Source organism: Castor canadensis, chromosome 4 (genome assembly GCF_047511655.1).
Source record: "Castor canadensis chromosome 4, mCasCan1.hap1v2, whole genome shotgun sequence".
Taxonomy (NCBI): Eukaryota; Metazoa; Chordata; class Mammalia; order Rodentia; family Castoridae; genus Castor; species Castor canadensis.
The window spans coordinates 93,543,775-93,565,169 of record NC_133389.1 but is presented as its reverse complement, the minus strand read 5'-3'; the positions used below and the strand labels follow the sequence as shown (position 1 = coordinate 93,565,169).

General features: G+C 35.0%; 1 protein-coding gene across 1 annotated transcript in view; it reads right to left on the bottom strand.

Moving 5' to 3' along the window:
• Nucleotides 1-2,277: 2,277 nt before the first annotated feature.
• Thsd7b (thrombospondin type 1 domain containing 7B) overlaps nucleotides 2,278-21,395 on the bottom strand; it is an 809,913-nt gene continuing 790,795 nt past the window's right edge. Inside the window, exons 22-28 of the mRNA XM_074070650.1 lie at nucleotides 19,956-20,115; nucleotides 19,020-19,193; nucleotides 18,823-18,918; nucleotides 15,832-15,914; nucleotides 13,217-13,409; nucleotides 11,221-11,308; nucleotides 2,278-3,623 (exon numbers count right to left, since the gene is read on the bottom strand). Of these exons, the coding sequence (XP_073926751.1) occupies nucleotides 3,542-3,623; nucleotides 11,221-11,308; nucleotides 13,217-13,409; nucleotides 15,832-15,914; nucleotides 18,823-18,918; nucleotides 19,020-19,193; nucleotides 19,956-20,115 (876 nt within the window). The 3' untranslated portion in view covers nucleotides 2,278-3,541. The remainder of the gene's footprint in view (nucleotides 3,624-11,220; nucleotides 11,309-13,216; nucleotides 13,410-15,831; nucleotides 15,915-18,822; nucleotides 18,919-19,019; nucleotides 19,194-19,955; nucleotides 20,116-21,395) is intronic.

Below are 21,395 nucleotides of genomic sequence, written 5' to 3'. Positions count from 1 at the left end.
TAATAAAACTTTATTTACAAAAAGTAGGCAGTTTTCCTCGCTCATGAACTTTAATTTGTGAACTCTCAGATTTCTGATTATAGTATTGAATCCTCATGGGGGTATGTAGAATGCCTCATCGAGAAGGTAGATTTCACAAAAGGATGGAAGTCTGTCTTATATTACTCTCCTGTAGTTCATGCTGCCCCTTACCAGCTGATATTCATTATAAAAATAATCAACACCAAACATATTTTTGTCTTTAAGGCTTTATATTAGCTATTTCCTCTTCTACTTGGAACACTTAATTATGGATTTTTCTCTTCATCTATTTCTCAAATTATGTATCACCAAACTAAATGCCATCTTCTGTAATGACCTTCCTGACAAGCTTATCTAAAATAGCATACTGTACCCAAATTACTCCTGATTCTAATGTTCTGTACAGTTTTGATCATAACATTTTTCATCATGCTCTATTTGTTGTTTATTGGAAATCATTGTTTTTATCTCTCTTGGTGGGAATCTTGTCTTTTTCCTCTTTCTACTCTATAGTAGTATCTGGCACAAAATAAATATTCAATATATATTTGTTAAATTAATGAAAATGAATGACATTTCTGCAAATTATTCAGTTCCAGCAAATTATTATCATGAAAGACTGGAACATTTGTTACTAGATTTTCTACATTTTCCAGAGAACCTAGGAATCTAAATTTTTATGTAAAATCACTACAAATTTTAATTTTTTGAATTTAAAACTGTAAAAACCCTTTGTATGTCAGGCTCATTATTTCTACAAACTAGTTATCTGGGACATCTATTATATACATCTATTGGGGTAAACCATATGGTGTTTTTATTTGGGTCTCTCTTACACTGTTCTGTATGAAAGGAGACTTTTTAAAAATAGGCCTATTATTTATTTTTCAGTGTTTTTATTATTGTGCTGGATGAGGATACATTGTGGCATTTACAAAGTTCTTACAATATATCAAATTTATATCATCCTTGAATTCATCCCCTCCATCATTCTTCTCTATCCCCCACCCCCATTCCTGGAATAATTTCAACAGGCATTTTTCCACTTACACGCATGTATACACAGCATTTGCATTATATTCACCCTCCCACACCGTTTTGCTACCTCCTTCCTTCTCCTACTGGTACCAACCACCCCAAACAGGACCTGTTCCACCCTCCTGTTTTCCAATTTTGTGAAAGAAAAAAGTGACAATTCTATTTGTTTAAGATAGCTACACAGGGAATTTCATTGTGACATTTCCATGTACATATGTATCATGTCTGAATTGTTTCATCTTCTCTACTTTTCTTTTTTCTACCTTAGCCCCCTTCTGATAATGATTTCAGCAGGTTTAAAAATTCTACATTTAACTAAACTCCCCCAAAATCAATGACCTAATGAAAAAATGGGCAAATGAACTAAACAGAGTTTTTTCAAAGGAAGAAATCCAAAAATCACATGAATAAATGTGTTTCATAACCACACTAAGATTCCACCTCACTCCTGTTAGAATGGCTACCACCAAAACCACAAACAACAACAAATGTTGGAGAGGATGTGGGGAAAAAGGAACCCTCATACACTGATGGTGAGAATGTAAGCTAGTACAAACATTATGGAAAACAGTATGGAGGCTCCTCAAAAAAATAAAAATAGAACTGCCATATGATCCAGCCCTACCACTCCTAGGGATACACCTGAAAGAATGTAAGTCAGGTTATATTAAAGTGTCCTGTACTATTCACAACAGCTAAGCTATGGAAACAGCCAAGACGCTCCACTACTAATGAATGAACTATGAAAATGTAATATTTATACACAGTTGAATTTTATTCAGTCATAAAAAGAATGAAATTTTGTACTTTGCAGTCAAGTCATTCTATTAGCCTATTGTTTTGTGAAGGGTTTTTTCGTGATAGGTTCTCGCTATTTGCCTATAGTGGCTTCAAGCTGTGATCCTCCTGAGCTCTGCCTCCTGAGTAGCTAGGATTACAGCCACCAGCCACTGGCACCTGGTTTTTCTTTAGAAACATGGTGCCACTGGACAAAATCAGTTAATCAAAGAGTTCACCCAGCTGGTAAGTAGTTATCAGAAGTCATAGTACAAATGAAAACATCCTCTGTTTTGCTCATGTATTACATTTCCAACTTCTCATTTTCTCATTTCTCTCAGGTCATTTACATTAGTGTTTTCACTATTGCTGTTGTGTGTTCTAATGTTATCTGAGCTGTAAATATTTCTTAAAAGCTACTTCATGTCCGTCCCTGTGATTGACTGTTTCATCATAAACCTGATAGTCTTGAGAATCTGGGGTTTCCCTGTCTCTGTTAGTGATTTCATCTGCCAATCTCTAAAGTGGTAACACAGGAAAACTGATATTAAAATGTTTTTGTCAAAGCAATGGCATTTTGAAAGTGAATAAATGTAAAACAGTCAACATTATTGTCTCTTGAGCACTTTATTTGTTATAAATACAAGTCAATACCACAAGATGGCACCTTCTTACTTTCCACACCTAGGTTACAAACAATTATCTTCAGAAAATGGTGTCAACTTTTTAATATGTTGTTTTAGATATTATTGAAACCTTATAAAAGCAAGACTTGCTACAAACAGGATAGGTGTTAATGTATATTAAATGAGGTCAGATAATTAAATTAAAAAAGAATTTGTAAATATTCTGATAAGAAAATCGAAATTACAAAAGCAGAGTTTGTCATCATTAAACTGAATTACAACCGTGTATGGTTAATGCAATTTCTATCCAGCTGTTTTTGTTAAATTACAGTTTTAGTAGTCAAATAATATACCTCATTCTTCCATCTAACTCCTATGTCCTTCGTTTCACTCTTTACACATTTCTTTTACAAACCACCTAGCTTTCACAGAGTTCAACAATTACACACGCTCTATTATTTTCAACAGATGCTACCCATTAAGTGCCATCATCCCCTGGCTACAAATCAAAATACAGTATTTCAAGATAAAAACTCAGAGAATTTCTGAAATGGCAACCCATTCTCTCTTTGTTCATGAAAATAGGCAATCCAATTTGAAAGTTTTTGAACGAATGTAAACTCTAGAAAACTCATGTTGAAGTATGGGAAGAATAGACTTTGCACTAATATAGTGCATAGCAATGCAGTGTCAGACTAGTCATTTACAGTAAATGCCTTGATTGAACTTTCTTCTGGATTGTCATTATGCTGCTGAAGATCAAGTTTACTCAAGTCTGTGGGAATTCCATCCTGTTTTCTTCTTCCCATTTCCAAACAGGAAGACAGGGTTTTCAGGACCCATAGGAAAACCAAAAAATAAAACACTCACACCCACTAACAACTTGAAAACAAAATGGCAGATCTAATAATCCTTGACTCCATGTTCAAATGAAGTTGAGGCAATATTACTTTTGCAATATTTGTATTCTGCCCAATTAATCACATCATGAGATTCCTCAAAAAACTGAGAAGTCTGAGAGCTACAAAAGAGAAAGCAGTTAAGGCAGTTGATGTCTACATTTGGATTTCTTTTTCTGGTTACATGTCTAAATCTCCATCGTAGGCGAAGGTCAGAGGCTTCTGATGGGGAGGTGTGCTTTGATGTGGTTTTGGCTTCTTGCTGCAAAAGGAAAAGAATTCCTCAGATAAAGTTCACATAGATCCTTTTCATCTGCCAAAGACAATTTTGAGGCATAGAAATTCAAATGGTAAAATGACAAAAGATTCATCTCTCCGGATATGTGGATTTCTTTTTTGAATACAGTCATGTGTTGCTTATCAATAGAGATACATTCTGAGAAATACATTGTTAGGCATATGAACATCATAACTTAGTTGGCTATGACATGACATCACTAGGCAGTGCTGTCTTATGGTACCACAAACATGCGTTGTTGATGGAACTGCCATTATGTAATACATGATTATATTACACTTTAACCCTTTAAAAAAAGTTTCAAAATATTAAGAATTGTTCAGCAAAATCAAGGAACTTGATAGAAGTGATATTTTCCTTTCTTGTTTTAACCCTTTAAAAAAAGAAGCCATCACTTCAAAACATTAAGAATTTTCAGTGAAATAAAGAAACTTGATAGAAGCAATATTTTCCATTCTTGATGCTGTTTATACCGAGCAACACAAACATCTGCTGCTCACTAATTCCTAAACTACTGTGACCTCCACATCACAGATATTGAACATCATAAGCAGCTGAGGCAGCCAGCCTCCTATGCTTTACTCTGCTCTTGTTTTTAAGCAAACACATTTCTGATCTGGCCTGAAACCTGACATTTTCTGCCAAGTCACCATGGTCTACCAGGAAAAATTTCACCAGTTCTACTTTATTCAGAGCCATTCTCACCTGGTCACTGCTTTACCAGTGGTTAACAACTTAGCCAGGTCAGGGAGGGCTGGTTTTCCTTTTCATAAAAAAGAAGCTGCAGTTGAGTGGCCTCCCCAATTCACACTGGGCTGCAGCCTGCATTTCACTTCTTGTTTCTTAGCAGGGGCAAACTTTAATTTATATTTATAAATATTTACAGCATGTAATTCTGCCATGAACTCCCCTCCTCCTCCCACAGATAACCTTCCCTCTCTTGTGTTTTGCTTCATGCCTTCGGAGCCTGACTCTCTTCTGGACTGCCCTCAATAGGAAACCATCTCTTTTCCTGTCTCCAAATTGCTGTATGGTTTGTAGTAGCATCTATTATTTATTTTGATTGGATGCATACTATGTGCCAAGCACTGTGCTGAGAGTTTTATATTCAATCTCTCAATAAAACCTAAACAACACTGAGGGGAGGGCTTAGGTTTATTGCTACTCTACAGAGAAAGACAAGAGAGGTTATTTACATTCCCTCTGTCAGAAAGGCAGTGGAAGAGCCTGAATTCTATGGGATTCCATCACATAGATCTGATCAATTTTACTACACTGTCCATATATGTTTGCCTTTCATTGGCACTTGTTGGAAATGCCTTCTTGTCTATACATATGAATTAATTTTTATATCAGGAGTGAGTGTAAGTATTCACTCCAAAAAAACATTTTAATACACATTTTAATGTGTAATATTCACTGTCTTTTAGAACAGTCACAAATGTTGTCTATTGTCACTGCTATGTAGCATCAGAACATTTTCATCACCCCAAAATGCAATTCTCTTCTCACTTGGCAATTGCTCCCTGTTCCCTGCTCCCCAGGTTTCCTGGCAACCGCTAATCAACTTTCTGCCTCTATGGATTTGTCTATTCCGGATAGCTCATATAAATGAAATTGTACCATCTGTGGCCTTTTGTGTCTAGCTTCTTTCACTTAATGGTGAAAATGCTATGTGAACTTACCACAGTTAAAAAAAAAGGTTTGTTACAATTAAAATGGCTGTAATGCACAAGTTCTAATTTAAGGAGTAAAATTAATTTTGGGTGTTGATGTTGAAACAAATCATAGAAGCTAAATAAATAAATTTGAAAACCACTAAAAGAAACCACAGATCCTCTCTGTGAGCCTCACCCTGGCACCTGGCACTTGAGGGTGCTTACTGAGGATTTGCTGAGCACTGAGGGCAGGCTGCAGGCAAACAGTTTCCAGCCAGAGATGCTAAAGGGACAAATGACATGATTCAGAAACTGCACAGAAAGCCTCAGCCTCTAATCCTTCTTTTCTGTCCCACTCCAGTTCTAAAGGATACTGCATAACTGAATAACATGCGGGTTAACTTTATCCATCTGAATCCATAAATTTATTCTAGAACTCTAATTGTATGCTGGACTCAGGCTCTAGCATGGATAATAAACCCAACCTGAAGTAGGCTCTGAGCATTCTAATTCACAGCATCTGAAGGAACTGAGAAATCACTCAAGAGGTTGGAATCACTTGGAAGTGACAGCTTGTGTATCTACACTGGAGGTGGTGTGTGCTATCCTAATGTCAAAAAAAAATGAGGAATTTCATCTGAAATGACAATAAGGCCTTCCCCTTCACAATCTCTTGTTGTTTTATCTTTGGTGGCAGGGATTCAGGGAAAAGGAGGGAAAGAAAAATATAGATGCTTCCAAATAGAAATTTTGGTAATCCATAGTTTTTGTTTTGTTTTGGTGGGACTGGTTTGAACTAAGAGTTTGCCCTTGCAGAGCAAGTGCTCTACAGTGGAGTTACACCTCAAGTCCACTTTGCTGTGGTTATTTTGGAGATGAGGTCTTGTGAATTATTTGTCTGGGCTGGCCTCAAACTGTAATCCTCCCAATATCAGCCTCCCAACTAGCTAGGATTACAGGCATGAGCCACAGGTGGTACTGAATTTGGCAATCTGCTCTTAATTTCCATTTTCCAAGAGCTACTAGGCAAAAAGAAATGTAGGATTGCGTCCTGGAGACTAGAGAGGTTGAGAATGGAGAGTGGGATAAAGAATAAAGATGGCTAGATCAGCATAAAGAGATAATAGTATTGTCTGGGAGGCATGTAAACTTGGCCAGTCTCAGTGAGCAGGGCCTAGAAAATTCTGCTAAGATATACAGAGATGTTTTTATACCAGTTTTCATATGTGAGATTATGGACGTTGTGTCCAGCCCTGGGACCTCCATTGGTTATGAGGGTGCTGGGATCACTATGAGGAGGACTTTATTTATTATGAATCTTTTTGTAATGTACAATCGCCCAGTGGAGTGACATTATAATCCCAACTATGAATGTATGAGATCTGAGAATTCCTGTCCTCCTGAAAGTTAATCTCTGAGCTGCTGCATATGACTATTGCTTTGCTAGGCAACTATGGCTTTTATAGCGCTTCCTGGCCAGTTCATAGGTATCTCAAAGAGAAGGAGCTAAAGCACAACTGCCCTGTGCTAAATCAGCAGCTAGAAGATCATCTTTTCCTCTCCTTCACTGGAATCCACTTTTTTCCTTGAGAAATATGTTTCTTTCTCCTTTTCTCCCCAACTCCCTAATCTGGAAAAGTGTGATCACCATCTTTCCTCACACAAAATCAGGACCCACATATGCCTGGCACATAGGTTACCAGCAACAGTGATCATCCTGTGCCCAGCCAAAGTCTCTAATCCATCATACATTTCCCTCCTGTTGTGCTGAGGTACAGCTCATCACTATTCCTAATGGAGCACTCTTGACAGCCACCACTGCTTGTAGAGTCACCACAAAGGATAAGACCATTGTGTTATCCTGGGTGTGAGAGATCACTGACTGACACATTGTAAAGTGATCTCTTCTAGGGTCATTTGCATTTTGGCAAAGGATAAAAATGCATTCATCAAGAATAGTGAGCTCATTCTGGATTGATAGACAAGCTCCTGGCACCTCTCAGCACCATGGAGTGCAAGCCATGAGAACTGTCCTTAGATCAGCAGACATTCAACGGTTTGATGAAAGCAGCAAACTCTTATTTGGGCAGCTACTTGTGAGGGGCAAGCTTCTGGAAGCTGGATCACCACTCTCAAGCTTGGAAACAAGGAATATCTGTTACCAAGTTGTGCTGGTCAAGGTAGAATGGATGTGGTTACCCAGAGGAACTTCCAGGCACTATGTCTAGGTTAACTACAAGCTCACCCACTGGTCATTCCCAATAAATTGCGTTACTGATATTTATGTCCAGAGGTCCTAAAAGCATTTCCAAGTTTTATTATAAATTGCTTTCATCTAAAGTTTATACCTACAACATGGCATATTATAGCAGTTCTCCTATCCTCAGCTTTTTATTTTGTTGGAAAATACAGTCTCCAAAGCTGTCATCCTCTAACTCTCCTGCAAGCCATTTAATAGAATTAGGTGCTGTGAAAACATCTATTTTGATTTCTTTAGGCAGCTCATTTATAGAAGTAAATGGCATGTGTTTTCCAAGTCTGTAGTTTACTTTACCTGTGAAATGAGGAGCCTCAAAGAAAGGTGAAAGACGTAGACATAAAGTACTTTCAGGATTACTCAAGGGAAAGAAACTATGATGACTGAAAGACCAGTCAAAAAAGTCTTTACTCTGGAATGAGGCAAAGCTTGAGTTAACGCTTACCAGGTTAGTGACCACAGAAACTTTATTTAATTTCTCTGAAATTCCTCATTTTTTAAATGGTTATAACAGTAACATCTCATTAGACTGTTACATGGATTGACTAAGGCAATGAATGTAAAGTACTTTGTGCTTAACGCATAAATAAATATGAGATATTTTCTTTTCTAAAAAATACAATTTTTTCCACAGATAATAAATTGATTTGTATTAACATACTCATTTATTCATCTGCTTATTCAGATGTTCAATAGATAGTTATCTGAATTTATGATATAAAAAAATCAGTGAAACATAGTAATTACAGGTCCCCCCACATGTAATGTCCTTGGGGTTTGGTACAGTTAGCAGATATTTATACAAATAACTACTTTCAGCATGAAGTAAATGCCAAGGGGAGAAGACAAGGAAAAGCAATTCCAGATTGTGTGACAAGGAAAAGGTTGATATCTGAGTTTTACTGGAGGTAGTAGTTGAAAGCCAATAGCTCGCAATGACAGGTTCATTCCAGATAAAAGGAACATAAAGAGTAACCATCGAAGCAGTAGACTTCTTGGGCAAGTGGAAGGGCAGCCCCTTGACTGCCCTAATAGAAAGCTATTCCACCCAAAATTGTCCCTCAGAAAGAAGACTTATGCCAAAACCTATAAAGTGTTTTATATTATATTAATATTATTTATATTATATTTGTACTAGTCAAAGCTTTTTTTCTAATGAATATTATAAATATCCATTACAGTTGAAATAAAATGGCCATCTTTCCTAAGAAATGTGAACAGGTGATTGGCTATTGATATTTAACCCCAGAAACAGCAGCACAGATTCAAAGAAGTGCTATATCTCAAACAGCATGGATGGAAGTGAATATAGTAAACAAGAAAAATTAGAGTTGGGTGTGGATAGGGAGAATGAAGCAGTGACAAAGTGACTGATCTGAAAGATAGATGGGAATATTGAGTAAAACTGTTATGAACATAAAATTAGAGAAATCAGTATTTTAGAATGAAACAGTAATATCTAATATAGGATTGGACTGTATAATAAAACACATTGATTAAATACTTAAGTAGAAAATTAACCATTTTATTCAAAAATTATTAAGTTAACCAATTTCTTTTTCTTTTAAAAATTTTTTCTCAGTGAGAGGCAGAAGGCAAATACATTTGGTCCTACATGACATATCAGACTATCCAGGGCATAAGGAATTAATAGAAGATGAAATAGAACAGAGTTCTTTGGGTTCCAATCATAAAAAGACTTTCATCAAATGGCTAGCAAAAAATAGAATGTGGCTTTGATTTTGCTGTCAGTGGGATGAGATGTCACTGATTGTGAGTAGGAATAGGATCACCTGGAACTAAGTTTCAGGAAGACTAATCTGGCTGTAGACTAAAGAAGGAAGGATGTATAAATCCAAAAGAGAGTTGTTATGTAACTCATGATGGGGAATTATCAGGATCATAAAGAAAAACATGAGAAATGATAGGGATAAATATTTATGCAATTTTGTCACTGGAAAATAGGGGAGAAGAATTACACTGATATGTATATGTTAAAAATTCTCAAGAAAATTATATCTGTTACTGGAATTCATCAATCGAGCTAATTAAAATTCCCAAAGCCCAGAGTTACACAGTAAAGGGCCTTACTAAATATTTGTTGAAAAAATACATTGAGGTAAAAAAAATATTATGTTGAAAATAGAGAAAAGCAAAAGAGGCTTTATGTGTCACTATGTGTTAATTTTCAATGCATTAAGTGTTTCAGGGAAGAAGGAAGAATGGAATCTGGATTTGGGGATGTGACTATTGATAGCTAGAGTTCATCCAAGCTTTTACAAATCAATTGACTACTTTTCCACCTTGTACTGTATTGCTCTGTTTTCTTTGAGAGCAGTTTCATATTTTTCTGCATATCTTCTGTTGCAATTTAAAAAGTTTCCCCCTTTTCTAGTCTTTTCTGGTGATGAATGCTTTCTATCACTCTGACCTCACACAAAGCTTTCAAATTCATGTTTGTTCATTAAGACTGGAGCTAGGTACTACTTGTCAAACATATCAATTGAGACTTGTAAATTGGTCAATCATTTTATTATAGGTGAATTACTAACTGAAGGTATTCCTTTTCACTACAACATTCTGGAAACATTAGCTGGATAGAAATCCAGTTTCTAGGGATTCAATTATTATCACTATAGGGGGCAGAAAGAATTAAAGTCACCTTATTTTCTTCACTGATTTTCACTAAGAGCAAAAATTTAAAAACCTGTTGTAGCCTTGGTAACAGAATTTGAGGATAAATATACAAAAGCTAGATTTGAATCAAGACTAAAACTTTGGAAAAAGTTCTCAAGGAAATAATCTAAAGATAGATAATAAGTATAAATCTCTTAATTTGTAGAAAAAGTAAAATAACACATGAATCTCTTGAAAAATATCTTTTAAAATTCTGCTTTGGAAGCTAATAAATACTCTTACCTGAAAATGTTAAAATGTGCTGACTTTAATTTCAAGAGCTGCTTATCACCTAAAACATATTCTGTACAATAAGCTAATTATTATTTCATGAGAATAATAAATTTTTAGGAGCTAGTCACTTACAAAATAGGATTCCTGGAACTGACAGCCAATTAAATTTTCTTTTATTGCTAGTAATGGTTGACAAATTCTTGGCTTAGTTATTTAAAATGAAGCTACCTTGAATGCGCTGGTTAGTTTAACCTTATTGGTCAAAATAGTCCAGGTTAAGAATAAAATTTAAGAAGTAGATTTATCTAAAGTAGTGTTTTCAGCTTTGGCAGAAGAGTCATCAGAATTACTTAGGGATCTTTTATATATCCATAAAAACCAAGTTGAGATCTCTGGGTATGGGACTCAAGCATCCATCCCTAAGAGACACAAGTATGCATGGAGCTTGAAACCTACCAATCTAAATCATGAGTTAAGTGGGAAAGTTCTAACTAATGATTGCTCTTGTATACCTTCTGATATTATTGGAAAACCAAATAAAAGAATGTGATACCAGATGGTAACAATAGTGACAACAGTCACCTGTTTCAACTATTCAGCCGTTTTACTGTTGGAGACTATTTATGGTCTCTGGGGTGGTGCCGAGATGGCAGTGATTGTGAAATATATTTTCTTTTAATATAACATGACACACATTAAAACACAGAGTATAAACTTTTTACTAGTTAGTACTCACCAAACAAGGTAGGAAGTAAATACTAGAAAAATCATGATAAGAAAAACGCCACCTGAAACGCCATAAACCCAAATTTTTACTCGGCCATCTGTTTAAGACAGAGATAACATAACAAGCTCAGCTTATGACAGTTTATAGCATTTGAGAGAGTAACATATCTGACAACACCAAAATAATTATCAGTTCTAGACTGAAACAAACACCAGTACCTTAGCCAAGGAGGCACTCTACAGAAGAAGTTAGCAATGTTCTGGCCTACTCTGTGAGTTGCCACACATGATCAGGCACTGACAATCGTAATCCCATGCAAATATGCGTTACCTGTTACAAATAGTGCTGTGATAAAAAGCAAACTCTAGATTGTATCACATTCTACAACTTTTCATGGATTTCCATAGATATAAACAGTTTGTGTTACTTTGATCTTCAGCAAATTAACCCTCAAAAAATTAGATTGTAAATCCTAGGTACTAAAACATCTATTTTGCTGAATATTTTCTTTTTCAACTGAATTTTTAAACTTATAAAGCCATCAAATGTCAAACAACATCAACAACAGGTCAAAAAACAACATATTAAAATATAAATTATACTATAGTCAATCGAGTTTTTTTCACAATGCCAAACACTCACAATCATTACTTCATGAATTTATTTTCAGCTGCTATATAGTCTTACACATCTTTGCAGATATTCTGACAACATAAAGTAAAATTTATAGTTAAACAACTATCTTGCATGTTCCTTAATTCTACATGAATAGAAAACTATGACCAGGTTTAGGAGCTCTGCTTTCTGAATGAAGTTAGGTGAACAAAAACCACATGATCAAACAAGTTAGACAATTCATCAAATTACTGTGATAGTATGACAGTGTGTATGAGAACATAGTGTTCTGGATTCATACCTATAATATTTAAATGAAATGGATTAAATATTCTGTTCTATTTTGTGACTTTTTCTATGTAAAATATTGTTTAAGCATATGTATAGCTTTCTTATATATGACAGAAATTGTTTTAGGCAATCTAATTTTTTCCTCTATTTTATGTGAACAAATAGCCAAACTAAACTTGCAATTAGACTGAAAAAGGTAATTGGTAGCATCCCGAAAGAGTGACATTTGTTTACAAAAGAAACACACACATAAACTCATTAAACTGTGTGAATGTAATTACTAGCATTCCAAAATACAGATATCATCATTTTATTCTAAAATCTTCTTTGGGATAAAAATAATCAAAATCTAGGTAAACAATAACTGTTTGAGTGAAATTATAATTATGTCCAATGATGTTATGAGTACCTATTACAGTTTTTGTTTGCAGGACCCTTTTAAGCCTCAATCAGATTTGAGAATGAGGTTCGATGTAATCATGGTACTTTCATATGGGCATAACAGCTTTGTCTCTTTGAAACACTAATGATGAAATCCTCATTCTGAATTTTTATATTGGCAATAGTAAGTAAAAACAAATAAATGAATAATCTTCCCTGAGCAGGAACATTCTTATATTTCTTTACCCATAAAATTTCACAGAGTTGCTACAAAGCACTGGAGATGATCCAGTGCTTTTAAATCCCTAGTACAGAAGCATGTGGAGCGTCAGTACCTTACACCTACTACTTTAAAAATAATTTAATAATAAATTAAACATATAAGTATATTTTAAATAGCATAATGGACAATATACACACAAGTCCAGTTATAAAAATAGATATAATTTACAATTGAATGGCATTTTCAAAGGATATCATTTTGTTATTTAACTCACTAACACTTGGACTATAATTTGCAGAAATACTCAAACATGCATGAAAATATTTTTCACTTAAAGGTTATTATTCACTATACAACAATCAAATTTGAGAAATCTTGAACTAAGTCATATCACCTCTTCCTTCTCTCTTTTTTTTTTCTTCCCATAATGAGCAATTGTCACAATATGATCCCTCATGAGAACATTTATATTTCTTATTCATGACTGGAACACACCTGGATCAAGTAGTTGAAGAGACCATCCTTTAAAAATGTCATGTATTTTTGAATTCACTGGTCTGTTTTTCCCAGAAAGGGTTTTCACATCAGCTTTTTTATCCTCTGAGCCTGGTATTTTCATGCAGTAATCCAGGAAACCATTTGATCTCATTATCTCTGTATAGCCTTTCTCACAACCACAGACTCCACCCTACAGCACAGAAAATATTTTTATCATTACACAATGAATTGTGCAGATGTATCTGAAACAATTTCAATGTTGAAATCACTGAATATTAGCACAATACATAATGGAAATTTAGGGTTTTCAGCAACTGACTTGCCAATGAGATGAAAAATATATAATTTACATTTCTGAATCCTATACTCAGCATTAAAAACTTGTCAAGTTTTTCTGTGTTTACAATTAAAATACTTTACACATGAAATCAGTTATTTGTGAATACAGTTCATTAAGTATATCTTTTCCTCTTTGTCCAGAGATATTTATGAGGTTTAATCTAATTATCTTCTCTTCTCCCCCAATTGTTTCAGATACCTGCTCACTGATTTCAACCTCCATTCCTATGAAAAACAAATAAGAAAGCATTATGTATATTCTTGCACTAAGGGTTGTCTGAAGTCTGTCACACCCCCATCTGCTGAATGTCTCTCTTATCTTCTACCTTCTACCATTGACTGCTAACTAGTATGAAGTACCTTTCTGCATGTAGGAGGGCAGGCCAAGTAGAGGAAAGACACTTTACCAAAGGCAAAGGCACATGTCCAAGAAAAGGATGTCATATATATGTCTAAATGACTGTTTTTTGTGCGTGGTGTTGGTTATCAAATCCAGGGCCTTATACATACTAGGCAAGCACTTTATCACTGAGTTCCATCCCAAGGCCTTGTTTTGTTTTATTTTGTTTTGTTTTTGAGATATAATGTCATTATGTAGCTCAGGCTGATCTTCAATTTAGTATGAAGACCAGAACGGACTCACTCATGATCCTCCTGCCTTAGCCTCCTGAGTGCTGAAATTACAGGTTTGTACTACTACACATGGCTTTTAAATTACTCTTCATTATAACTTGTAACTTGAGTGTCATATTATGGCATATCCTTTGTTGGCATTGTGATGGTGTACCCTTTATATTTGTGAAATTACTGGTCATTTTCTTTTATAATGAATGATTTAAGAAGTTGACTATGATGAGGAATGATAGACACGTTTTCTTTGGAAGTGAATTTGCAAATTATTGCTCTTCCTCCAGCAAACAGATAATAGAAACAATAGAAAAGAATAAGCATAAGATTATGAATCACTGTGTCTTTGCTATTATGGCTCCTTATTTAAAACCACCTGACATTTTCTCAAGAGAGCCTAGCTAATAAATTTACTCTGCTAACCCTCATCAACCAGCAGCTTTGTTTGATCATCAGTTGTTGACTAAACATGATTTTAAGGAGCAATAGATACTAAAACTAAATAAGGTACCTTGATCTTCTAAAAAATGAAAAAAAGTTAGAAGAACAAATGTTATAATTAGCTACAATTATATGATATTATACTTGTTTTTAATTGATATTATCTCATAGTACTAAACGGAGAGATCTAATTAAGAAAGTATGTATGTGCTCAACTATTAAAGCCATCTTTTCAAGATGGTTTCTATTGTTAACCTGAGAGAAAAGTTGTAACTTGTCAATCGCATGTTCCAAGGGTTCATGGAAAAACAGTGATTCATGTTTTATTAAAGTGGATATTCAGATTGTTGGTAGAAAGGTACAATTTCTATTTTGCAAGTGTCATCAGACCAAATAAAGTTGCTCCTGATGCTCTCTCTTTTTTTCTTCTATTCCTCACTGTAAGCCTACCCACTGTCTTTTCTGTGATAAAAAAAATTATCCCATTAAAAAAATTAGCCTATCTTAAAACAGAAGATAAAATAGGATTGAGTGCTTTAATTATTTTAATCAAATTATTCTTCAGAATAAGCATACCACAAGAATAAGTCTGTTTCTTCAAGATATGTAATATACTTTTTAAAAACTATATATGCATTGCACACTATTGAGTGCAGGATACCTTACATATTTTGCATTACTTCTTGAGCAGTAGTAGATGGGAGGAGAAGCAGAGTAAAATTTATGCTTTGGAAACATGGAGATACACACATGAAATCATACTCATATTTTTTAATCATGGACACGTTTTCAACTTATTTTAAATGTACTAAAATTTATTCACACTGTAACCATTATAGTGTAATAAATTTTACAAATAAAATTTTATCAAATATTAACAGTATTTACATCATTCAGAATAGTTTAGGTGTGTGAAGGCTAAGAATAGAAGACATAAATCAGCAGGGAACACTTATTGGTGAATAGAGCTAATATAAATTAGATAGCTATAAGGCAGATTCGGTTATAAACAGATTTGTTGAAAAAAGACTGCTTTCCTTAAAAGAAAATCCTTAATAGCTGTGGTTAGTCTTGCAAATGCCTCTAGATGGTGTCGTGGGCACATGGAACTGCTGCATGGACGGCAGCAGACAGGAGCACATCCAAGTGCTTATGTAAAACAAAGCAATCACAACACCTGTAGAGGACTCCAGCATGCGACTCACCTGTGTGCAGTAGGAGAAAGGCTTTCGACAGGCTGGTACACACCGCCGAACAGCAGCAGGGCGTGTCTGAGGGGAGCAGCCTCCTACAAAAGAAACTCCAATATCATATGCAGATTTCTCTATGAAAAAAGCTTTTCTACACTCCCTCCCAAGCTAGCCACTTTGTAAAATCATCATTATTATAATTATTGTTATTTTAAATCTACACGTCAACAATGTGGTCTAGTCCTGTCTTATTGATTACTCCAGGATGTGTTGTTTGAAATCAGAGGCTCTTTCAACAGATGGTACTTATGGTAGTATTTTCCATGTTCATTGACAATGGGATTCTATCATATGGCTATGCTTGAGGGCAAAGATTACAACTGCCAGGATTAGTAGAAGAGTTGATGAAATCTCAATTTAAGTTCAGGAGCAGAAAATACATCTGCTTGGAGACTCACTCTATGTATATGTTTCTCCAGCTCCTAAGCAATACAGCTGATTTCAATAACCAATGCTCAAAGAATGCCACTAATCACTTCATAGGTCTACAGAGCAAACAGAGCAAACACTTTGGTGATTTTTTTATGTGTGTACCAGCCAGAACACACACACACACACACACACACACACACACATATTCTTGAAAGAAAATCCATAACCTCAAGGAGAGGTGATCAAACATTGACACAGTACTTAAAATTGCTCAGCAAATAATTTTAATTAAATTGATAGAACAGTATATGCCTCTATAATGTGAAAATTATCTGCATACTGGTCTTGCCTTCTTGTATTCAAATTATTAAAAGAAATATGGAAGGACACCTGAAGATAATTAGATTAAGGAGTGGATTTATTATTCAAGGACAGTATTTAGACTGTATTTATATAGTATTGGTTACATTGTTTTAGGGTCTAGCCTTAGCATTACTACAATTGTCAACCAATTATAGCTTATTATTTTGTAGCTAGCAAAAGCTTTTGATCCCAAGGTGGTGTAGGGAATACTCCTACCTACATTTTTCCTGGGAATGAAGAAACTAAATTCTCACTATTACCTGAAAAATATACAAATAATCCACGCCAACTTTTTTTAAAAAGACAAAACACCCACAATCCAGAGTTAGCATCCAGGTGTGAAACTGTTCATTTGGATATTAGGGACAACACCCACACAATCCTGTGCTACCATTGTGTTTGTGGAAAGATCTTCTATTCTTAAAACCAGTGATCTCCCAAATAGATGATCTCAGAGGAAGATGTTTTAAGAACTGAGAAGAAAACATTGGAATTTGTAAAGATTATAAAACACATTATTAAATTTTAATAATAAAATTAAGCTTTAATAACAGTCAGTAGATAATACTGGTGGCCTGAGTTTATTCAGGATACTGTAGACCACACAGAAGGACCACCATGCAGGGAATATGCAGGCATAACCCTCATGAGTGTTAACTCACAGATCACTGCACGGTGGGAAGCTTTCTGAGTCCCTGGTTAGGCAGACTTACAGTATATTTATTGTAACAACTTACAAAGTGAAAAAAATAGCTCAACATAAGTTATCATGTGGGTTAATACGAATAATGCAAGGACATATAAACAAGACATATAAATAAAATAAGAAAGTACTAATAATTTTTCTTTTCTGTAGATACTTCTCCCAGCCCTTTCATAAGCTGTTTGCTACCTACAGTACTAAGTAAAATCAATGTCAATTCAATTTGCTCTGAGAAGGCATTCACAAAATCTTTAAAATTATTGAGAAGACTGTTTGTACAATCAGATAGTATCCCGTTATGAATGAGAATGCTTTACTTCTTGAGATATTAAGTCATAAATAACCAGAATAATTACAATATTCAAAACTAAGTATCCAATGAGTAAATACAAGTATCTGTAACTTACAGGAAAAAAGAGATTTTTGTACCACTAATACATAAATTTTTAAAATTTTATATTTATAAATCCTTTCAATTTTAATTTCTGGGTATATTTGATAACATGATACCACATCATAATATTGCAGGAATATATGTTGAAGTATATCCTGAAAAACCTTTAATCAAGAAGGCTTAAAATGATTTTAAATGGACATTATCATGTTAAGTGAAATAAGTTAGACTCATAACATGTTTTCTCTCACATGTGGAATTTAGATACAAAAATATAAACAAACCAACAAAATGTCAAGAATTTAAACAGATGTCTTTTTTGGGGAATAACCAAGGGAGCGAAAAAAGGACGGTGGTGGGAGCTATATAAGATCAAATTACATAATACACATGTGCAGAAATGTCATAATGTAATCCATTATTTTGTACAATAAAATTTTTATAGGTTAACTGAAGTATAGCATATGTAAAAATTAATCAATATACATTTAAAAATAGAGGACAAAAAGGCAAAATAAGTTCTGTTTAAGGGTAGATACCAGTGGAAGGGGGGAGAGCAAATGGAGAAGGTAAAAGAGAGTGAATATGGTGAATATACTTTGCATATCTGCATGAAAATAGAACAATGAAGCTTGTTGAAAATGTTCTAAGGAGGCAGAAGGGATGAGCTCCCACATGTGATGGGAGCACATGGCAATGATGGCAGGGGTGAATCTAATTAAAACATATTGTGAGCACATATGTAGATGTCACAATGAATTCCCCCCACTGCACATCTAATACATGCTAATAAAATATCCTAAAAACCCTGCAACAAATGTAGAGATCATTGGTTTAAACTAGCAGCTATCTTTCTCAGTGCTGTCTCATCATGAAGTTTAGAGACATTTTATTGTGTTTTAGAGTATTTCTTTAATTTACATGGTATTTTATGGGTCTTCAAATACAACTGAATGCTTTCTAAATGTAAAAGTATAATGAAAAATTGCCATGAAGATTGTCTGAGCCATCTGCCCACTCATCTCTTGCTTATAAATGGTAAGCTAATTCTTCTTACAAACAGCACACTCCAAGGTCTTTTTGAAAGGCCCAGGTGAGTCTCAGGAAGAAATACCTGTGACATTAATGCCATCTGAACGTTGGCACCAGACAGTTCTCTCATTATTATTCCAAAGACTTGCTTTCCATATGTAATGATAACATTTTCCTCCTGTAAATAAATATGATAACAGCAGTTCTATTACACTTCACTTAAAAATAGAATAAGCATTGAGCAACCAAGGCTAAAGCATTGAAATGTGTTCTTGGTACCTGTACATGGGCGTGTTTCTAGCACCTGTTGTGGGCAGCTGTCTTGGTTCTCGAAAGACTGAATTATAAATGTTTTTGACCTAGATTGTCGGCCTGTGGTCTCAAAACTTCTTCCATCAATGCAGGTTAATTCACACTTGCTCCATTCTGACCAGGCAGTTAAGTGGCAGTCTCCTGGAAGGTTGTGTGGTATAAGGCAGGGAAAACAGTGTGAAAACTGGTGCTAGACACCATTGACATAGGCAGAGACTTATGGTGGAAGTGCAGGGATATGGAAGAGATCAGATACTGCACATTCTATTTTGACCAACTTTCCAAATTAGAAAGTACTAAGAATAATGAAGAAATGTATAGTTTAATCTAGTTTAACAAGAGGGTGCCAAAAACTACATTGCCATTACTTTGTTTCAAATCATAAGAGTTATAACTAGAGAATACTATGTATCTGCTAGTGATAATAAAAATTTTAAAAGGGAGATGTAAAGTTTATAGTAACTCAGTTTGCAAAGATCAGCATAATATTGTAAAATGACTGTTCACAGAATCCATATAAAATAGAATTAGTAGGTCACTGAAATGAGGTGTCTTTTGGCATAAACATGTTTGACTAAATATTCTAAATATATACCCATGGGTTGGATCAACCCATTATCTAAGTGAAGAAATTACTGATTAAAGGGGCCATTGAAGTGATATAGACAAGATTCTAGCTTAGTTCTTTAATTTACATGCATTGCTCTGTTTTTTCTCTTGTCTACGTCTCTTCTTTGAAGCAGTAGTTTGTCACAAACTAGTAATCACAATTCGAATTGAATTAAAGTTAATGAAAAACCTCAATTTTGATGAGACAGAGTGTCTCCAGATAAAAGTACACAGAAAAATAAAAAATAAATAAGAACATTATTAAAGGTACTCTTAATCTCTAGAATTGCATACCAGGGCATGGTACAGAGCACGACTGCTTCAGCATGCTATCTTGAAAGGGTTTGTCCCCACATAGTGTATCCTCTACTCGGACAGGCCTGGGAGTGATCAAACCATTGTGGACCATGCAGGAAAAACTGCGCATTTGGACTCCTTCTCCACAGTCTCCACCCTGAGAGAAAAAAGGATACTCTCAGAATTATCCTAATAATTATCATGTCAGAGTTTTGGCTCCTTCCATCTTTTCCTTAAGTAACTCTAGCGGCACACTTTACTTATGTTCTTCCTCTTGGGAATCATCTCTCCATTGTTAACAATAAAGCTTCACTGAGCAATGCTTTGAGCTGATAGAAAAATTGAAGTAGAAACATGAACTTATGCCATAGAAATTACATACTCAGAATATAACCATTCATTGTGAACTCAGCCAGAATTGGCTAAACAAGAAAAACAGTCCATAATTTGTCTAGTTGTATGTAGTAAAATGACATAATCCATAATCACCTTCCAAGAGAACATGTAGGGCCACAGGGCACAAATTTCTCTTTTATTTTTCTTGTTTTTCTTTTGTAGAGAATTGAGTGTATTCTCTTATGGATTAGGTTGAGATTCCTGGTGAAACACTGATTTTTCTCTATTGTTATGAAAAGTTATTTTCCAACAATGCCATTTATACTGAATAATGTCCTTTGAGGATATTTCATACCAATCTCACTCAGATATTCTGGGCAATTAGAAAAATTTTGTAGTGTCTAACAGAAACAGATGCTTATAATTGAAAGGCTTACTGGTTATCTGGCCCAACCATCTGCCTGATGAAAGGTCTCCTATTATGAAATTTTTGGCAGACACTCATGAGATGAGTGTCTTCACCTCAATTTTAGTCATGTGCTCATACTTCAAAAAGAAGTCTATTGACTATTTGGGTAACTTCAGGTAATAGCTCTATTTTCACATAGACACCTAGAAAACAGAAACAAAGGCAAAGTTTTTATGCCTAAGGCAGTGCAAAGCCAGGTTGGGGAGACAGAGAGCCCAAGAGAACTGAAGCAGGAAAGGAAGGAAGCAAACATAAGGTAGCATGTTACCACATTGGCCTTCACTTCACAAATAAGTGTAGGTAAAAGCCTTGTCCACCCAAAGCGTCTTTCAGATAGGTCACGCCTCAGTAGTATCCATGCAGAGTGGGGAGAAGGAGCAGGAGAAATAATTAAATGTCTACCTTTCCTGGATCCAGTTCTCACTGAGCAACCTTCATTCCAGTATTGACTCTTGTGTACTACAGAATTGCATTACTCAGCTTTCAGTAAGTCCAGAAGTTGATGGACTTATAACTATTGCTGCTGAAAGTGGTTGCTATGCATGTGCATGTCGTGAAAGAGAAAGGGAAAGAGAGATAGAGAGAGAGAGAAAGATCCATCCAGGGCATTCAGGCCCACAAATTCCCAGGCT